Below are 21,463 nucleotides of genomic sequence, written 5' to 3' on the forward strand. Positions count from 1 at the left end.
AGGGTACAATTGGCCATGAGCTCTAATGACAGGTAGGTATCTACAAGCAGACTACCTAAGGTTGGGTATAGGTAGAAAAGAGGGTTCACGACTAGGTTTTTGCTAGGCTTCCCTTTCCTGGTCCTTATTATAATCCGCCCCCCCACCATGTGTGTGTGTGGGCACTGTCATAGTGTGCACTGTTGGGGTCAGTTGTATCTGTTCTTTCCATCATGTGAGTCCAGAGATTGAACCCAAGCCTTCAGACTTGGCAGCAAATGTCTTTACTGGCTGAACCATCTCACCAGCCCTTCCTGGCCCAGGGGGGGCGGGGTGGTTGAATTACAGATTTGCAGGCCTCTTGGGTATAGCAAAGATAAAAAGAAATGTCACTGGGGGCTTACTGCCCTGTCATTCTTTAAGTCCTAAGGTTCCTTACTCAATCTTCCTTCTACCTCTATTAAAAATTATTCCTTGAATATATAATTGTATTTATAGAGGAGGAGAAAAAAGCTGACTCAATATACTCTTATCTTGGTAGGAGGTTTTCTAATGTAGAATGTTTTTGTACTTTTTTGATGTCTGAGCCATATGCAGTTTTAGTTTAAACACTGAAATTAGATTAGTTTAAAAATGTAAAGGAAAAAAAACAAAAAAGCAAACCCAGCAACTATCAAAGTTTGGTGATGTTTCTTTTCTACAGCAAGTTAAAGGAAGAGCTCACCACTGTGTGACTTCTAGTCATTGGCCCTATCACAGGCTCAGGGCTTTGCAGTGAACAACATTCACACTTAGTAGCACCTCCATCTGTACAAATACACTTGTTGGGGCTGGAGAGATGGCTCAGAGGTTAAGAACACTGGTTGTTCTTGTTCAAATCCCAGCACCCACATGACAGCTAACATAACTCCAGTCCCAGGGGATCCAACAGCCTTTTCTGACCTCCATGGGCATTGCACGACACGGGTACACTTACATGCAGGCAATACATGCATACACATAAAATAAAAATAATAAATTAAAAAAAAATTAAAAACAAAAACAAAAACAAATACACTTGTTGGTATAGAAGCTTCAACTGCTGCCTCCCTCCCAGATGCAACCCTCACCCTCCTCGCATCAGGGGTACATACCAAGACCACTGGGCAAAGTTCTTCCCAGTTTTGTAAAACAATGTCTGAAACAGAACTCCTAACTCTTCCATAAGCCTGTCCTGTGGAGCCTTCCAGTGTTTGCACTATTTGCTCAGAAAGCCAGGCTTCACTTTCGCAGCACTACTTCCCCCAGTCCTTTTCATACCACTACATCCAGTTTCCAATTACAGGTGTTTTGTTTCCCAATTTGATGTACAGGGGATTGAACCCAGGGCCTCACAAGTGCTATGGAAACATCTAATCACTGAGGCAAATTCTCAGCACCCTCCTTCTTGGAGGGATAGAAATAGGGATAGACAATCTTTAGAGTGAAGTGGGCTAGCAAGTTGGTGAAACAGTTGTGTACCACATGGACTCTTGATCCTTTAGGGTTAAATTTACATAGTACTGGTCTTTTCTCATGTTTGTATACTGGAGGCTTTTCTAGGGCATGTTCTGTTATATGCAATTCATTTTCTGGATTTTTTTAAATTTTGAGACAGCATCTCACTAAGTTGCCTAAGCTAGCCTAACTTCAATTTACTCTTGCAGTCCAGGTTGATCTTGCATTTGCATTCTTCCTGTATCAGCCTCTTGAACTGCTAGAATTACAGGCTTGCCAATTACAGATACTTGGACCTCTTCCAGTTTGTCCTACCTAATAGGAACAGATGTATCTTTCCAAAGCTGACCTTGGGCTACTTTATTTGTTGACATCGGCAGGCAACAAGATTGTTAGGAACACAGTAAGAGATAGTTGAAATTCCTCAGTGGTGGATTTGAAACTTAGTAAGAATGGATATCCATCTCTAGATGATGTTCTACTATTTTTTTTTCCAACCTATAAACAGATGACTTCGGAATGTTTGCTCATCTCACAGTCTCTTCTCTGGATGAAGGGTGTAGGTGAGTTTAGAATCATTTACTCTCTAATACACACTGAGAAAGGGAAACTACAGTTAAGCACAAAGCTGACTAAGGAGCACAAACCATGGCACCCCAATACTGTTGTATTTTGGGCAGAACAGTCTCATAAAGAAGCAAAAAGAAGACAAAGAAAAAAGCAATTTGCAAAGGGGAAAAATGAAGTTTATGAGCAGGGAAAAGCAGATTCCAGGAGACACATGTTAGCCACAGCCTGGCTGTAGTTCCTAGAAATGGATTCCATGACATTCTGCTCTGTCTTGTCTGTAAGTGCTTCTTAAAAATGAGTGAGTTGCTGGAGTGGTGGCGCACACCTTTGATCCCAGCACTCAGGGGATAGAGGCAGGATCTCTGTTGAGTTCAAGGCCAGTCTGGTCTACATAGCGAGTTTCAGGTCAGGTGGGACTACAGGGAGATCCTGTCTCAAGAAGACCCCCCCCCCCAAAAAAAAAAAGTGTACTGAGTTATCTCTCCAGAGTCCTGGTTTGAACCTTTTTGTTTGTTTCCCTTTTTAATTTCCATAGGCTATCACTCTGTAACACAGGCTGTTCTTGAACTCCCTTAACAATCTTTCTGTTTCATATTACCTGACATGCTGGGATTAAAGGCATGTGCTCCCATACCCAGCATCCATTTCAAACCTCGTTCATAGGAGTGCACAAACATACCCTCCCCCGCCTTTTTTTTTTTTTCCGGTCTTTTTGAGACAGGGTCTCCCTGTAGCCCCAGCTGTCCTGGAACTCACAGAGATCCGCCTGTCTCTGCCTCCCGAGTGCTGGGATTAAAGGTGTGCGACACCACGCCTGGCTAACCCATCCCTCCTTTTTTTTTTTTTTTTTAAAAAAAGATATTTCCTCTGCACAGTTAGCAAGCTTGTTTCCAAGGACCAGGCTCAAATCCCATTCCCCGACATCCAACCTTCGCTTAAGTAGATGATAAACTGCTTAAGAACAAGGACAATTCCAGTGCCCAGAAAACACCTGGCAAATGGTAGGCATGTTAATCAATGAATATAGTTTAGCTATGCAGTGTTTGGCACAGTCAGCATTTAGACATTTACCAGGCCAGTGGATTTGTTTGAAATATATTTGAAATTTTTTTCTAGCAGCATAAATTTCTGTTAGTGTGAACCAGAAGGAACCTATTTTGGAACAAATGAAAATCTTCATAGTCACTGACTTAGCCAGGTTTGATTGAGGAAGGATGATTACAAATTCAAAGCCAGCCTGTCACATACTGAATCCTATCTATAAGAATCTTTTAAGCTCTGCAACTGCTATAAGCAAGCAATAGTCCAGGACACCTGGATTCTTATGATCTAGATATCCTAAGAAACTAAAGAGGAATGCAAGCTTCTCTGCCTATCCCATTTAAAATGAAAACAAAATCCAAATCAAAACAAAAACACCTGCCAACATTCTGTCAAGACGGCTCATGGGGGTAAAAGGGGTTGCTATGCAAGCCTGACAACCTGTCTAATCCCCAGAATCCATACAAAGGTGCAAGGCGAGAACTTACTTTACCAAGTTGTTCTGACTCCACATGAGAGCCATGGCATGTGCTTGCGTGTGTACACAGACACAAAAACAGACATGCATGTACATAACTAAAAGACAAAACCAACACTGCCAGCTTTCAAGGGTCCTCTTCTACCCATTGCTCACCTAGAAAAGCATTTTTCTTATTTTCAAAAAAAAAGAGAGCAAAATCATTTCATTAAAATGCACTGAAGAGAATACAGAGAACAGTTCCCAGAAAAAGACTTAAAAAAACAACAACAATAAAACATGTTTTAAATCCCCATTAAATCCCCATTAACCCCTTTCAAATCATGGCCCTTTGTGCTCAAACTGGACTCAGGAAAAACAAGCATTTTTAGATCACTGACAATACCAGCTGTGGGGGCTTGGAGATGGGGATGAGGAAGGAAAGAAAGAAAGGGCCTGGAGGGACAGCGAAGAAGGCAGCCACAAAGACAGCAGCACTTAGCCCTTTATTGGGTTGCAATCTCTTTCCTCCCTGCTTTTCCTTTCTTCTTCTTCCCACAAATCCTCTAGACGCACACAGAAAGAGAAAACTAACAGCATGATTGGGTCAAACATGAAGGACAGGGGAAGAATATTAAATAGCCAGCTATCAAAGGCTCTTTTTTCAGCTTGAACAAAAAGTAAAACATTGTCCAAAGCAAAACGGAAAACAACTTCCACTCAGACTGACTGTGCAACTTAAAAGGGGAGGTAAGGCTGATAAACCCATTGTGAATCTACACAAAGCAATTTTTTTTTCAAGCAAGTAAATCAATCAATGGCAATGGGATGGTTTAGAGCTCAAGAATCATTGATTCATCAATAAGAGTGGAGGGGTGGGAAGATGGGGGATGCGGCAGAGAAGGTGACAAGAGGTTAAGGAAGGGACTCTAATTTTTAATGCCCACACTCCTGGCTCCACCCATTGCCAATTCAGCCAGCCACATCATCAGTCTACACTATCTGTCACACCAGCAGGCATTCAGGTCAACCCAGCCAGATTCACTTTGTTCTCTTTTTTGCCTCACTCCCAGCAACCTTCCAATACATGGGAATAAAGCTTTCCTTCAGGCAGTTCCAGACCCCAGCAGAAACAAGCAGCCTGGTGCTCCTGTCAGTAATCTATGGCTCCTTCCTTACTGTCTGCTTGTTCCCCATGGAGGCAAAATTTAGAAACATACCATCATGTGGGGTCTCTTCACATAGAAACGATGGAGTGCTCTGGGTTGCAATGACCTCAATTTCTTTCTTCCCTGCCAGAGCCGCCTGTCCTGGCTGTTTCTCGCCTCCCTGGTAGACTAACGGGCATGAATCAACTCTGGTCTCACTAGTATCTTCCTGTCCTTTATCCTTGCTGCTTCCTTCGGGGATCTGCTCCAGCTTACTACAGAGATATAACCCAGCAGTGCCAAGTTCCTTCTTCCCAGAGCTGTTGCTGCTGTTATTGCTGAAATGTGTCAGTTCTTCTCTCTTCTTGGCCACTGGTTCCTCGCAGTTGACAGGAGGTACCTCTGTAGCAGACAGGATGGGCAGTTCTCTGGGACTCAATCTGCAGCTAGTTGACTGTTCTTCAGCCACTGTCATGGAGCGCCTTATGGCAGGCACTCCCAGCTTCCTGGGCATAGGACTTGGCATGGGGCTAGTGATGGGAGGCAGCAGGTCAGAAGGAAGTTCCTCTTGGGCAGGGAGTTCAGGATACTTATCTGCAAGGTTCAAAGCTGGGGGCACTGAGAGGCGAGAACACTCAGAGAGGGCCCTACGCATGGCCTTCTTCTGCTGGGGGGCTTGGTCGAACATAGCACCCCCCTCCTCAGTGGAACTCAATTTCTCCAACCCGTTACCCTGGCCTCTGTTGTGAGAGCCTGCTTTCAAATTTTCCTGGGTGAACTCCACCATAGTGATTGGTGGAATGGTGGTGGGTGAATGCTCAATAGTAGGGATTGGGTGGGTGATAGCCACCAGTAGTGGGAACTCACAGTTAAGCTGCCCAGAGTTATTCACCACCGAGATCACTGGGGAGCCAGGGATGAGGCCATTCTCCTCCTTTCCTGGAGTTGCTGCCCTTGAGACCTGAGAGCTCTGAGTCACTGAATGAAAGTTAGGGTTCCAAACACTGGTTTCCTGCTCCTTACCATACTGGGTGGGGATGTCAGCAGCCACAGGAAAATTCAGATATGGCCGGCCCTTGGTTTCTAGTCCACTCTTCCCTGCCACCTTCCCCTGAACTGTAGTGGCTTTGTCTTGGTCCTCTGTGAGTCCCAGATGGAACTCAGCTGTCTTCTGGTGTACTGAGTTCCCCTCCGAGGGATGGCAGGTTTCTGAAATCACATACCTGCTCTCAAGGTGATCAGAGGTTGCTTGGTATGCCTTGTTCGGCTCTTCAATGCTGAGTTCTTTGTCTAGCTTCCCCTCAAAAAAGCAGAGCTTATTCTGCTCCAGGAAGCTGGCATTCTTCACAAGCCCGTCTTTCAGTTGCCCATCCATACTGACATTCAGCCTGATTTCATTCAGTTTGCCCTCTGTCCTCTGCCACTCGAATCCCGTCTGACTGATCTCTTTTGGGGAGTCCATTCGGCACTCTGCAGGGTTGCCTTTACAGAGCTGGTCGTACGCAGCAGTGAGAGAAGCTGGCTGCTTGTCTGGGAGTGACATCGTCTCTTCCCCTGCTCTCCCCCTCTCACTCCTGGAGCTCTAACACCACCTACGTTCACACAGAGCTTGCAGTGACATCACAGCAACTTCCCAGTATTCATGGTACAGATTTGTATTTCTCCAAATCCCCCTTCCTCCTTAAGCAGCTGGGTGCTAACTGTATTTACCAGGTGTGAAAAGAAGGAAAAATGAACGGAAAAGAAGGAAAAATGAACGGAAAAAGAAAGACTGCCACAGTTAATCTATAAGTACGATTTCCCACTAGCTAGCCCTCTGTTCAGCCCTGCAAGTTAAAATAGGGAACAATGCCAATCCAGGCACCAAAGGTAGTAATTATTTCAGCTTTCACTGATATAGATACATGTGTACCCACACATTCACTTAAGTGAGTCTATGCCTAGCCTGCTGAACGCACCCACTCAAAAAACTGTTTTAAAAATAAGTAAGGCTCATTTGCCAATCCCCAGCTGTAACCCTTGAAGAATAATGATTCCAAGAAATTGCTCCAATTTTCACTTAAAAAGAAAACACCTTAATGTAATACCAGAATTGCAGGCATTCATTTCTTAGAGGAAGAGTGGGATGCTGTCACAGCAACTTATCAAATTCATTCAGAAAGTAACTTGGGGCTTTTGGGCATGCCCCTGTCTTTTAGCTCACTAGCCCACTCCCACTCTTAGGAGTACTTTCCCTGCCTTCTCTATTTCTTACCATATTTTATTTATTAATTTTGTTTTTTAAAAAAAATATTTTATTATTTTTATTGTATGTGTATGAGTGTATTGCCTGAATGTACATAAGTGCACCTGTGTTATGCAATGCCCATAGAGGGTCAGAAAAGGGTGTTGGATTCCTTGGAACTGGAGTTATGGACAGCTGTTAGCCACTAGGCGGGTGCTGAGAACGTAACAGGGGTCCTCTGAAAGAACAGCCAATGCTCTTAACTGCTGAGCAACCTCTCCAGTCCCTATTTTTGTTTTTTTGAGACAGGGTCTCCCTGTAGGCCCACCTCATTATGTACACCAGGTTGACCTCCATCTCAGAGAGATCCATCTGCCTTTGCCTCCTGATTGCTGGGGTTAAAGGCATGTACCACCTCACCAAGATAAAATAAATCTATTTCTATTTCTGTAAAAAATAAAAACAAGCCAGGCACAGTCATGCATGCCTTTAATTCCAGCACTCGGGAGGCAGAAGCAGGCAGATCTTCTGTGAGTTCTAGGCCACCCTGGTCAACATAGCGAGTTCCAGGCCAGCTGGGGCCACAGGGAGACCCTGTCTTAAAAAGACTCCCCCCAAGAGAAAAACAAACAAAAAACCAAACTGTGGACAGGTGTGGTGGCATATGTCTTTAGTTCCAGCACTAGGAGATAGAGGCAGGTAGATCTCTGTGAGTTTGCAGCTGCCTGTTCTACATAAGGAGTTTTAGACCTACCAGGGATATTTAGCGACCCTGTCTCAAAAACCCAAACCCAAACCCAAACAAACAAAAACAGCTCATTCCAACATATGAATGCTTTTATTCCTGCTCCCTTTCCTCTTGGTTCAAGAATGAGCAGGGTGCTCCCTCCTACACCAGTTCTTCCCAGGGCCTATGAAAACATGCTGATGACAGTTCATCTTCCTCTGACCTCTAGACTCAGGGGCCAATTTGTGGCTTGGACCTTTTCCTGCCCACTAGAGTCTACTGCTTCAGTTTAGTGCAAATGATCCTTTGCAGCTTACAAATGGTACTTTTAGGACTGAGCAATCCATAATACATACAACAAAATTCCTGAAAAACAAAAAGCCCCACCTTACACTGTAAGAATGTTATGATCTATTTGAAACAAAGCCTATTTTTGTTTAGTTTTTAAGTCACTGCCTGTACTAACATAGGATACTATGAAATATTCTATCAAGAATCCAAAGAATGACTTACTCTAAGAGGCAAACTGATGCCTGGAGTCCTAGTTTCTCAGAAAGCTGAAGTAGGAGGGTCACATGAAACCAGGAGTTCAAAGCTAGCCTAGGAAACAGAGCAAGACCCTATCTGAAAAAGAAAAAAAAAAAAGAAAGGAAAAGAGAAAGTGGGCTGGCAAGATGGCTCAAGCAGGTAAAGGTGCTTGCTGCCAAGCCTGATAACCTAAGTTCAATCCTTGGGACCCACATGGTAGAAGAGACTCTCATAATCTGTCTTCTCACCTTCCTATGCTTGCCATAGCATAATGTGCCCGTGTATACACACATGCATACAAAATAAAAACAATGTAATAAAATTTTTAAAGAAACAGGTCTTAGTTTTGATTTATTATTTATGTGTATTGAGTGTACTGCTCGCATGTGTGTAAGTGCACCTGTCATGCAGTGTCCACAGAGGTCAGAAAAGGGTGTTGGATCCCCTGGAACTGGACTTAGGATGGTTGTTAACTGCCATGTGGGTGCTGGGAACCAAATCTGGGTCTTCTGCAAGAGCAGCCATCTCTCTAGCTCTCGTTTTGGTTTTTTAAAACATTATCTGTCATCAATTTAATGATTTGCTTGCAGGCCTTTTGTAGCTTTTTGAGACAGTGTCTTGTGGGCAGACCAGGTCAGCCTCAAGAACTTGGGGTTATTCTTCTGCCTCTGCCACTCCACTAAGCTGCTTTCAGTTTTAAATACTGTTTTTAGGGAACAAAGAGGCACAAATCAAGATTGTTTATCTTTGGTCTAAAACGTAAAGAGATTTCAGATGTCCAGACCAGGAAACTTTCCTTAACTAGACCTTCTGTCTGCAGGCCCTCTTTTCTGATCATGTCTATATGAGTATATTGCCTATATGTTCACCCATGTTGTGCAATGCCCGTGAAGGTCAGAAGAAGGTGTCAGATCCCCTGGAACTGGAGTTATGGACAGTTGTTAGCTGCCAAATGGGTGCTGGGGCTCGAATCCTGGCCCTCGGCAACAGTAGTCAGTGTTCTTAACCACTGAATCATCTCTTCAGCGCCGACTTACTTACTTTGGAGACTGTGTATTGCTGTGTAGCCTAGGCTGACTTCTACCTCTTATCTTCCTTAAGTCTTCCAAGTGCTGGGATGACAGGCATGTACCATCATGCTTGGCTCTGGTTCTCCATTTTAATGTTTAATTAGTGAAGAAAAATACTTCTAATTGTGTTTATTTAGGAAAAAATCTCATGAGAACACGATAGCCTCAAACTTGCTGGTCCTTCGGAATTTCACAAAACTCTTCCCCTTCTTAAGGATTCATACACTATATGGTGTTTATTTATTTATTTAGGTCTTTTTGAGACAGAATCTCCTTGTAGTCCCGTGGCCCAGAACTCACTATGCAGACCAGGCTGGCCTTGAACTCACAGAGATCCTTGCCTCTGCCTCAGAGCACTGGGATTAAAGGTGTGCGTCACCACAGCCTGCAGGGTAATGTTTACAAGCCTTTTCCTGAGAATTTCTAAAAGGCAGGTATACGACCTGTTCATATCTGATCATGTGGGTGACCAACACAGAGTTGGACACACAGAAAATAGCCTCTTATAAAAGATCTTAGTGGAAGAATGGGTGGATTTCTTCAACAAAGCTCTCTGTACCATTTGACCTAACTCCTCCTATCACTGAAGCCGCTTTCAGTCCCTCCCAAGAGCTACTGATCCCGCCCCCCCCCCTTTCTTCAATACTGGAAATTAAACCCAGGGCCTCAAATCCAGTGCTATACTACTAAGAGCCCTAGCCCTAGCCCCAGTCCAAGAACTGGTAATTTGGAATGCTGTCTGGGTAAATGATTTTGAGGTTCTATTTTATTCAAAGTCTGATTAAAGTACACCAATTTCTCTGAGTCTGGTTACAAGGTAGTTTCTAAGACTGGTCAAATTCATAATGATTTGTCAAGCCTCCAAGGGCTTTGGTACAGTCAGATGTACCAGCAGATGTTTCTGTTTTTGTGCCTGGAACTAGTATTAACCTGTTTGGGGCCTTGGTTTTTTGTATTCTCCATCACTGGTTTGTCTGCATGCTCATTAGTTACCAAGGCAACGCTACACTCCAGATTGACCAACTGTTCTATTATTGTCTCCAGGAAAACATTCTAATAAATTATCATTACAATGAAAGTTCATAATTCTACTAATTACAATGACTGATGACACTCTTTACTAATTCAAGCTGAGGGTGGAGAAGTTACAATATGTTTTCTTACCTGGATGTAAACAGTGACTATACATATATATATATATATATATTTATATGTGAAACCAAACTTAAACCATATTTTTCTGAATTCTAAGAACATTTTTAGTACATGTTCAACTCAAGAACATCATGATTTTTCCTGATTAACATTCAAGAGATGGAAAGTGAACAGACAGAATAAAAAAAACTCTGAAGTTAGAAATCTGATTTATGTAAGCTCAAAGCATTAAAATGCTATAAATGAAAAATCTACCAAGAAGCACAACTTGGAAATTTTAGGTCTTTGTTCTTAAGCAAAATACTGACTTTCCCATGGCCTCCTACCAAAAGAAAATAAATGACCTAACTAAAACCATATAGTAAATAGCCCCGTCCACCACTGGCTCCCAGTATAAATTGAAGCCCCTTTGTATGTAGGCGCTCAAGACTCCCAGGAGCCTTTAGATGTTATCTTCTTCTCCTTAATCTCATCTCCAAAGGCTTCATGGATCTCACTGGTTCCAAATGACTTATCTGCTAGTTGCATCACAAAGATTGCTATTTCTCAAATATCCCATCTGACTGCATGCCACTATGCCACCACACAAGCTAGTCCCTGGCATGCTTTGTTAAGCAAACTTCATAGCTGCACTTCCTGATCCACTCATATCCCAGAACTCTTGCTTTTGTAGAAGGAAAACAGTACCTTTCTGCTCTTTATTTCCAGAGCACATAGCTCAAACTCTTCCTACTAGTCTAATGTTAATGTGTTTATCTTTCTGTTCTGGAATATCTTGAAGAATAGAGAATATCTTTTAAAAAAATGTTTTATTGCCGGGTATGGTGGTGCATGCCTTTAATCCCAGCAAGGCAGAGAGGCAGGTGGATCTCTGTGAGTTTGAGGCTAATCTGGTCTACATAGTGAGTTCCAGGTCAGCTGGGGCTACAGGGAGACTCTGTCTCAAAAAGAAAAAAAAAATTATTTTACATGTTATAAGTGTATGTGTATAAGTGCAATCATGTTGTGCAATGCCCAAGGAGGTCAGAAGAGGGCATCAATCCCCTAGAACTGGAGTTACAGATGGTTGTTAGCTGCCCATGTGGGTGCTAGGAAATCAAACTTGGGTCCTCTGCAAGAGCATTCAGTGTTCTTAACCACTGAGCCATCTCTCCAGCCCTGAGAATATCTTTTATTATCTATTTTTAGAATGTGGGAATAACCTCACTTGATATGTTAGATGAATGAATGAGAGGAAAGGAGGGGGGGGGAACCCAAATCAGATTGTATGTCCATTATTTGCAAATTAACAGGTAAGGTTTATTCAATAATGAGATTTTATGTAAATTCCCATAAATCACCATCATTACTGAACAGAATACCACTTTCAAAAAGAAAGGAGGGGGAAAAAACTTTGAATCTGTTCACAGATGAGATGATCTGCTTTCAGTGGATGTGTCATCATAGGGAAAAATACAAATTAAAGTCCCCTTTAACTGTTCATCTTCTTATTTTATCTTATTTTAATTTTGGTCTTTTGGAGACAGGGTCTCCCTGTAGCTCCAGCTGGCCTGCAGGGAGATGTCTCAAAAAAAGACAGAGAGAGAGAGAGAGAGAGAGAAAGAGGAAGGGGAAGGAAGGGGAGGGGAGGGGAGAGGACGGGAGAGGAGAGAATGTGAATGAAGGAAAAACTTCCTTTCAAAAATAGGGTATTGCTGGGCATGGTGGTGCACGCCTTCAATTCTAGCACTTGGGAGGCAGAGGCAGGTGGATCTCTGTGAATTTAATGCCAGCCTGCTCTACAAAGCGAGTTCCAGGCCAGCTGGGGCAACAGGGTGACCCTGTCTCAAAAAAAGTATAGGGCTGGAGAGATGGCGACTAAAAACCATCGGTAACTCCAGTTCCAGGGGAATTTGATGCTCTCTCTGACCTCTGTGCGCATTATACAACATGGGTGCACTTACATACATGCAGGCAATACACGCATAAGAATAATAAAAACATTTTTAAAAATAATAAAATAAAAATAATAAACAGGTTAGATAAGCTAGCCATAGTGGTGTAGGCCTTTGATCCCAGCAGAGATAGACAGATCTCTGTGAGATCAAGGCCAGCCGCAGCTACAGCAGACCCAGTCTTAAACAAACAAAACAAACAAACCAAACCAAAAGAGAACAAAAACAGGGTAGCTCAGTGATGTGCTTGCCTTGAATATGTGATGGCCAGGCTTCAATCCTCAATACAAGGGAGGAAAAAAACAAACAAAAGAACTCTATCCTTTGCAAGGAGAGATATAGCTTTGAAATTATTAGTTCAGGGGTAGACTATATGCATGTAAGGCCTTGAGTTCAAACCCCATCCATCCATCCATCCATCCATCCATCCATCCATCCATCCATCCATCCATCCAGGATAATCAAAATAAGTAGATGTTCTCTCTCAAACAAGGTGATAGCAATATCAGCTAACTAGACAGGATTGTTTAAGGGTTAAAGGTATAAAGCTGGGGTGGTGGTCAACACCTTTAATCCTAGCACTTGGGAGGGCCTGGTCTCCAGTCAGGCAGAGTGAGATGAGGTCTCATTAAAACAATCAATAGTGTTGGGCAAAGTAAATTTCAATAACTGGTATTATTTTTAGATGTGTGACAGGCAGAATCCCAGTAAATTTCATTAATACACTAATAAAATAGTCAAACTGGACATAGTAGCAAAAAACCCATACTCTCAGCACTTGAGAGGTAGAGGCAGAGGGAGATATCAAGGTAAAGGCCAATCTGTGCTATACAGCAAGACTCTGTCTTAAAACTCCCAGAAAACCAGTCTGAAAGAGGTGAAGTAGGGAAGCAGTGAGGTGGGCACTTCACAAGGCACACCTGTTAAGACACCAAACCATGCTGCACTAGTTGTGAGAGTGGCAACTCCTAAGACTACAGCGTTTTCTTCTTCTTCTTTTTTTTTTCTTCCAATTTGCTGAGCATATTTTATTTATGTATAAGGGCCTTGAAACTGTTAAGATTTTGGGTTTATAAATTACTTCAAGTTTCACACCACGACAATTTCCTACCATAAACTGACATTCCCAGCTGCTGGAAAACAGTTGGTGAGCTCAAGCAAACTGAAGTAAAAGAAATGAAGCCAGAGAGAAAGAAGGACAGGGTTCAGCATGGCAAAGGAAGGGCCTATCTATAGGGATCCCCAACTGTCCCACCCACAGTACTATCGCCCCAAGTGCACTGTCACTCAGCTCTGCTTGGTTCCCAGGGAAACAACTAACAAGGAGTAGACACTACAACTCAGTATGGAAGGTCCTTTCCAACATGTGCTTCCCTCTATAAAAAAACTGCCACATACAAGTCCTTTTCCGAACTCAGGGTGGTTTCTCAAGTACCTCCACTCATCTTCCCTGCCTAGAACAATAAGAAACCTGCTCAAGTTTCCTTAAACTTGAAGGTATCATGAAAACGTAAAAAGAGAAAACAAGAGGCTAGAAGAAACCTTGGCAATATGTTCACATTCCTCATTTCCAAAGTGAGTAAGATTAGTAGAAGGCATTTCTTGTCTAATTTACAAGATATCTTTAAGGCATCACACATATGACAAACGCTGCTAGGTACGAGGAAGAATACATCAAGGGGCCATATAGACTTGGTGTGGAGAATACCAGACAGGTCAAAGGCAGATTCTAGTCCTAAACTAAACTAATCCTCATGATGTTTCTTTCCCAGCTGCAAAAGAGCTATGGTTAGATATGAAAATAAAAATAGTTACTAATTGTCAAACTTCATTTTTTTTTAAATGCCTACGATTTCTACGACATTCTTCTGAGGCAAGAATGAAGACTGCCTCAGCATCAAAAGGACCTGAGTTCAAATTCTACCTCTGCCACTTTCCTATCTATGTAAACTTAACCTTGTTAGGCGCCTATAAAAGACTGAAGCTTTTAAAGATAATCTATGTGTAACCTGGTAGAATATTCACTCTTCGCTACATGGTAAGTACTATTTTTTAATTAAAAATATTTATTTGGAGCCAGGAGTGGTGGTGTAGGCCTTTAATCCCAGCACTCAGGAGGCAGAAGAAAGAGGACTGCAGCAAGCGTTAGGCCATCCTAGTCATAGAGTCCAGAACATTCAGGGATATGGAGTGAGACCTAGCCTTAAAAAAATATTAAGGGGCTGGAGAGATGGCTCAGTGGTTATGAACACTTATTATTCTTGCAGAGGACCTGGGTTCGGTTCCTAGCACACACATCAGATGGCTAACAATCACCTGTAACTGCAGTACCAGGGGATCTGACACCTTCTGGCCTCCACGGGCACCTGTACACAAATGCATACAAACACGCACACACGCATACACATAAATAAAAATAAAAGGGGCTGCATTTTTTTTGCAGTGAGTTATAAAGCTTTCCTTTAAAACTGTTAAATCTTTTAAAAAATATTTTATTTTTATGTGTATACATGTATTGCCTACATGTAGGTAAGCATACCCGTGTTGTGCAATGCCCACAGAGGACAGAAGAGACTGTTGGATCCCACAGAACTGGAGTTACAGATATTCGTTAGCTGCCATGTGGGTGCTGGGATTTGAACCTGGGTCTTCTGCAAGAACAGTCAGAGTTCTTAACTTCTGCGCTACCTCTTCAGCCCCCTAAAACTGTTAAATCTTAAAAAGCAAGATATATGGGGCTGGAGAGATGGCTCCGTGGTTAAGAACAGTGGTTGTTCTTGCAGAAGACTTGGGTTTGAATCCCAACACCCACATGGCAGCTAACAACTGTCTGTAACTCCAGTCCCAGGAAATCTGACAGCCTCTTCTGACCTCCGCAGGCATTGCACGACACAGATGCATTTACCTACATGCAGGCAATACACACATACACATAAAATAAAAATAATAATAAAACATAATGACATATCAGTATGTCATTTCTCATTTATATGGTATCAAGAAATGTGCATGCCATTCTTCTTTAATGTTTATGTTGTTAGCCTTAGCCTTCAATGGCTGTGCCATCTCTCCAGCCCATATGTCATCATTCTTAAGCAAAACTTGTTTAGAATATTATAATTATATGATAATACTGTTAAAATCAGTTACATCTGAAAAGGAAAAATTTGCAATTATTTAATGGAAGAAAATAGACTTAATTTTACTACATATTCCTTTGTACCTTGTAAATGTGTTAATATATTAAAAATAATAACTTTTAGGCCGGGCGTGGTGGCGCATGCCTGTAGTCCCAGCACTTGAGAGGCAGAGGCAGGCGGATCTCTATGAGTTCAAGGCCAGCCTGGTCTACATAGTGAGTTCTAGGCTAGCTAGGGCTATAGGGAGACCCTGTGTCAAAAAGACCGGAAAAAAATAAGCAAAAACAAAACAAAAGCCTTTTATTTTGTTTTGTTTGAGACAGTGTCACACTCTGTAGCCCTGGCTGACCTGGAACTCACTATGTAGACCAGGCTGACCTTGAACTCAGATTCACCTGCTTCTGTCTCCCACTATACACAACTTAATAGCATTTTTTAAAACAATTTATTTATTTTTATTTTATGTGTATGAATGTTTTACCTGCATGTATGTAAGTGCACCTTGTGTGTACAACGGCCACAGAGGTCAGAGAGGGTGCCAGATCCCCTGGAACTGGCATTAAAGAGGGTTGCTAGCTGCCATGTGGGTGCTGGGAACTGAATGTGGATCCTCTGGAAGAGCAGCCAGTGCTCTTAACCATTGAGCCATCTCTCCAGCCCCTATAACATTTTTTTTTGAGATAGGGTTTCATGTAGTCCAGGTTGGCTTTGAACTCTTGCTCCTCCTAAATCCACCTCCCAAGTGCTAACTAGCATTATAGATGTACCCCAGAGAGCTCAGCTCTGTAATTTTTTTTTTTTGTCTTTTTGAAGCAGGGTGTCCTTGTGGCCCCAGCTATCCTGGAACTCACTATGTAGACCAGGCCGGCCTTGAACTCACAAACTCACAGAGATCTGCCTGTCTCTGCTTCCCAAGTGCTGGGACTACAGGCGTGCACCACCACACCCAGCTTGTAATATCTTTTAACTAGTAAAAAACACGCTGACTCTTAACACAGGATTCTGGGCCTGGTCTGACAATTGCAGAGTCTAGAAAGTTCTGAAACTCCTGCTTAAGAACAAATCTGCTTTCCAGAATTCTCTGGAAACACTGAACATTTATTTGGAAATTCTGGTTAGGTTTTCACAGAATTTACCTGTTCTTTTGATCACTGATAAAACTAAACAACTAGCCTAGAAACTGAAACTAAAGAACTTGGGAGACTTCTGGAATGCTCTCCACACTGGTATACTTCCATTTTCTGTTTTTACCAGGGGAGTGAAGGGAAGGAAAATTTTCGATGAAAATCCCAGATACACCCTTTACTCACACAGCAAGTATTCCAAACCAGGTGCACATTCTTGCATAGCACGAGCTTCCCCCACACAAGAACAAGTCTATACCATGCAGAACACAGCCCTATAATGAAGCCTTTGCAAAAGTCTACCAGCAATTTAGCTAAGGCAAACTGGTGTTTTTGTTGTTTTTAAATTTATAAAGTTAGTAGCTGTATCATGCAAGCTGGTTAAGAGCATTGCTTGTAGGCTACAAAAACCCTCCAGGGCAAGGCAATATGTGTTGAAGGTTAGGTTCAGGGAGGCCATGACTAGGTGTGTACTTCTTGGGGGGAGGAGAGGAGACTAAAAGCTAAATCTTAAAAGAATCATCTCAATCTCATTCCAATTGCTTGACTTTAGAGTCCCAATGGACAAAATTAGGAGAAAGTCAACATAAGCAAGTTTTATGTACTGTTTCATGAACAGACTAGAACCAAAACTGTAAATGGAGCTATATCCCCGAGAGATCATTTCTTACCATGAGAAACACCAAGTCTATGTCTACCAATGCTAGTCTGAAGCTACTATTTCCTAAGAAGAACGCAGATCATTTTCATTTGATCTAAAAGCAATCTGGATATTTATTCTCCCCAGCTCAAGCTATTTACATACTAAAACCAAAAATAAATAAAGCAACTCTCATATATTTAGCTAGATGAAGTATTTTCTTTCCTGCTGATTTGAATCATTATACAAAATAGTGATTGATGCTTTGCCTAAACTTTACACAGAGGAAGCACAATAAAAAAAAAATATGATTGCAATAGGCTCTTCCCCGCACCCCCAACTTCCAATAAAACTCGAGGTTCAGTGCTGGGTAAAAACACATGCAACCAAGTCACCAGCCTCCTCAAGCTGGACACAAGGCATGCCTTCGCTGCAGAAAACATGTAAGGGGTAGTTATGGGTTTTCATGCCAACAAACCAATGGTTAACAAGGATGATTATAGTCTAGATGGAACCAAGGCACAAGCTGTTGGCTTTTTTTTTTGATGCTGACTCAAAAGTCACAAGCACACATATTTCCCCATCACAGGTTCATACCACTGGACTTGAGCAGCCTGGATTTGTCTCTTTCCTGGCTTGTGAACTTTGGCAAAAGTGGAGTAAGTCCCCGGGACTTGGTAGGTCTCATGTAGCCTTTCACTGGCTCTGCCATTCTGCTTTTATCTTTTTTCTTTCTTTCATCCAGTGTCTCCAATTCAGACTTTTCTGTTAGTTTCTGAGGTGCTTCCACAATACTGTCTTTGAGTTCTGGGACTTGATGATCTTCGGAAGCAGTCACTACTAGCTTATCTTCCACCGCTGAAGGAGGGCCCTCAACACTGCCACATGAGAAATCCGACAGCAGTGCTGGTGTGAGCATGGGAACAGATTCCAATTTTGTGACTTCACAAGGCAGACTGATTTCTTTCATTTTTTCCTTTTCATTTTTTAGAGGCCAAAGAGTTGTATCTACCTTATTATCCAAACTATGTGGGCTCTTGGAATCTCTCTCTTTCACATTTTGATACTCACATAAACTAAGCTTCTGTGCTTTACTTCCCAGGTCAGGGTTTTGAACTGGGGCAGAATCTCTCTTAGTTCCCTTTTCTTTGTTCACTAGAGATGCTGGCAAAGCACCATTATCTGCATGTGTATCTAGGACTCTGACCTCTCCTGGCAGGCTCTGGTTTTCTGTGGGCATTCCAGGAAGAAAGTGTTCTTTGGATGGCTCGGTGACCTGCTGTACTGTATGCTTAGAGGCCACATGGTGCACCGACTCAGATTCTCTGACCTCATGCCCTTCATTGATTACCCCTACTTTATTTTTCCTGTGATCATCAAGCTTGCCTTTATTCTTAAGACAGTGATCTCCGTAACTGTTAACCTTTTCTGTACCTTCTGTAAAAGTCACAGCAACTCGTTCTGTGCTAGAAGGCTTAACAGAAGAGGGAATTGCTGGTCTTTCCTGACCTGGGACTCCATCTTTGTTGTAGGTATCTTCCACTAATAATCTGGAAATCTGGTCTGGAACTCTCTCTTGCTCATTTTTTGTACAGGTGTCTGGTAAGGAATCACCTTTCTTTATTACCTGAGAAGTAGGAGTGGACAGTGTTTCACAGTCTGCTGATTCCACAACCTCTAGGGGAGCTGACTTATTTATTGGCCCTGATGGTGTTCTCGGACAGGTAAATGCAATATTTCTATTTTCATCCACATAGCCCATTACTTCAATTCTGTGGTCTCCTGTGGTTTCCATGGGAATATGTATTTTTGCAGTATCTGTCTTAATCTCCAGAATGTGCTCCTCAGGAAAACTACTTTTAGCCTCTTTACATTTCTCATCATTACTCCTTTTATTGGGTTTGTCAGCCACTGCAGCGTGTCGCTTGGCTGCACCTCTCTTGTTCTTCTCAGATACTACCGAGGGAATAAATCCTGCCCCCTGGATTTGGTTTTGGGAGCTCACATCTGTCGCTTTGACAGCTGGTTCAGTAATAGCAGTGTCCTTGATTGTGTTTTTTTTATTCCCCTCAAGAACACCAAGATCAACAGAATTAGCTTCAACATTTTTATTCTTTCTGTCAAGGACTTCCACAGTGGGTGTATGTGATGTATGTAAGAAAATAGGATCATGTGGTTTTGGGAAATTTTGTCCTAATTCTCTGTTTTTAAGGCTAATAGTACCGGTATCACTGTCCTTCTCTACGAAAGGTGGGTTGACAATTTCCTCCTTGCCCCCCATTCTGGTAGGCTGTACAGGATAATTATTTTTAAACTTTTTGTTTCTGCCTTCATTGCCTTTCTTTTTAGGCTTTTCAGAGATCCAGGGAGTTGACTCATGATCCACCCAAGGGTACTTCCCTTCCTTACCCGTATTTTTAACTTCAGCTCCTCTTTCTATCCTAGCATCGGAAGTCTGAGTCAAGCCTGACCCAGTTTCCAAAGGAATCAATGCCTGCATGGTGCTTTCCACACTTGCAGTCATCTCTTTGTCCACCCTCACTGCCACTGGCTCAGTGAGTTCAGTAACAGCCCCTGGTTGCTTTGAAGAATCCAACTCTTGCTCTCCTCTCTTATCCACAGCAGTCACTTTTTTTTTCGTTTCCGGAACTAGCTCACTTGGCAGAACAGCCCTTGCATCCTCGCTGTCCAGAAGAAATGGCACCTCAGATTTCCCTCTCAACCTCCCAGAACCTGCTCTGACTTTCCCAGAACTTCCCCTCCCCTTTCTGCTTCTGCCATCACCTGTCACTCTCTTGAATGTCTCATTCCTTGCCCCAGGAGCCTGCATTAACACTTGGTCCTTCAGCTCCTGAGAAGTAAATAGGCTGATTTCTTCCCTTTGCTTGGGAAATACCTCTGTTTTTAGTTCTTTAACCTCTCTAACTTTGTCTGGGAACTCTTTCTGATTTTTAACATCCTGCAGTTTAGTCACTTTGCTTTTATTATTTGCTTCTTTTAGACTATCTTCTAATGGACTGCTTGCTGTTGAAGTGGGGATCAAACTTGGTAGTACTTTTGCTGTTGTAAGTTTTGAAACTCCATTCATAATATCTTGGCTTAGGACAGCAGAGCAACCGTCTTTGGGTCTGGTCTCCAGAAGAGTTTCCACTTTCTGTACAGACACTTCTGTCAGAGGTTCTTTTTGACTGGGAGGACCCACTGACTGTCTTGTATCCACAGAAGGCTTGAGGAAAGATGTAGGGGCTTTGTGTTCCTCTTGCTGTAGCAAGTTCGTATCTTGGCTTTCTGGCAGTGATTTCCTACCTCTGCCCTCTTCCTCTACTCTCAGCTTGGACTGAGAATTTGTTTGTTCGGAATAGGAAGTAACTCTGAGGCACTCTGAACCAACTCTACAATCACTTTTCAAGTTGTCTCTGGATACAAATCCATATTCTGTGCCCTTGGGGGTAGGCTGGCTAGAAAGAACATCTGATTTATGGGGCCCAGCTACAAACAAATGACCTTTGGGCTCTGCAATGTCATCATCCCAAGGACCCCCAACTTGGGACTGAGGATATCTCTTTTGCTTTGGTTTTTTCTTCTTTTTCTTCATCATCATCATTGACATGCCCTCTGTGTCCCAGGCTTCCCTGCCATGATCTCTCTGGGGTGCCAAGAAGTCAGAATGAATACTTTTCCTTTGGTTCCCACGCTCACCATAGGAAGATGAACCAGGAACCCAACCCAACTCAGAAAAAGGGCAGGGGCTCTGATTGTCATCAAGAGTCTTCAATGAAGGAGAGCCTTCCAGCAACTTAGAAGGGGCCTCGGCAGGCTTGGGCTGGGCTGACCTGTGGTAACTGGGTCTGCAAACTTGTTTGCCTTGTGAGGGAGGGGTACCTGCAATACATGAACTTGGCTAAAATTCCAAACAACAAATTCCTTGTTACTGTTTCTAAAAAGAAAGTCTATTTAGTGACCCATTAGTCAATTTTTACTACACCATTTATTAATGTATTTAGGAAAACTTTTTCTAAAACATTTCTCACCCTTAACTGGTTTTATGAAAGATCATCATCTCAGATAAAGAATTTCAAACATCTTTACAATATATTATTCCTTGTTACTGTTTCTAAAAAGAAAGTCTATTTAGTGACCCATTAGTCAATTTTTACTACACCATTTATTAATGTATTTAGGAAAACTTTTTCTAAAACATTTCTCACCCTTAACTGGTTTTATGAAAGATCATCATCTCAGATAAAGAA

At 42.4% G+C, this 21,463-nt stretch overlaps 1 protein-coding gene across 15 annotated transcripts in view; it reads right to left on the reverse strand.

Moving 5' to 3' along the window:
- The window catches only part of Map4 (microtubule associated protein 4), a 59,773-nt gene that overhangs the window by 25,595 nt on the left and 12,715 nt on the right, over nucleotides 1-21,463 (reverse strand). For 7 of the 15 annotated variants that reach the window (XM_029562319.1, XM_029562322.1, XM_029562321.1 and 4 more), the window contains exon 6: nucleotides 17,811-21,095. The exons of 4 other annotated variants lie outside the window; for them this stretch is intronic. In XM_029562319.1, the coding sequence (XP_029418179.1) occupies nucleotides 17,811-21,095 (3,285 nt within the window). Of the gene's footprint in view, nucleotides 1-4,743; nucleotides 6,235-17,810; nucleotides 21,096-21,463 lie in introns of those variants that run through there. 4 more of the 15 variants (XM_008830806.3, XM_029562338.1, XM_008830802.3 and 1 more) reach the window with 2 other exon arrangements.

Source organism: Nannospalax galili, unplaced genomic scaffold (assembly GCF_000622305.1).
Source record: "Nannospalax galili isolate Female #2095 unplaced genomic scaffold, S.galili_v1.0 scaffold1050, whole genome shotgun sequence".
Lineage (NCBI taxonomy): Eukaryota > Metazoa > Chordata > Mammalia > Rodentia > Spalacidae > Nannospalax > Nannospalax galili.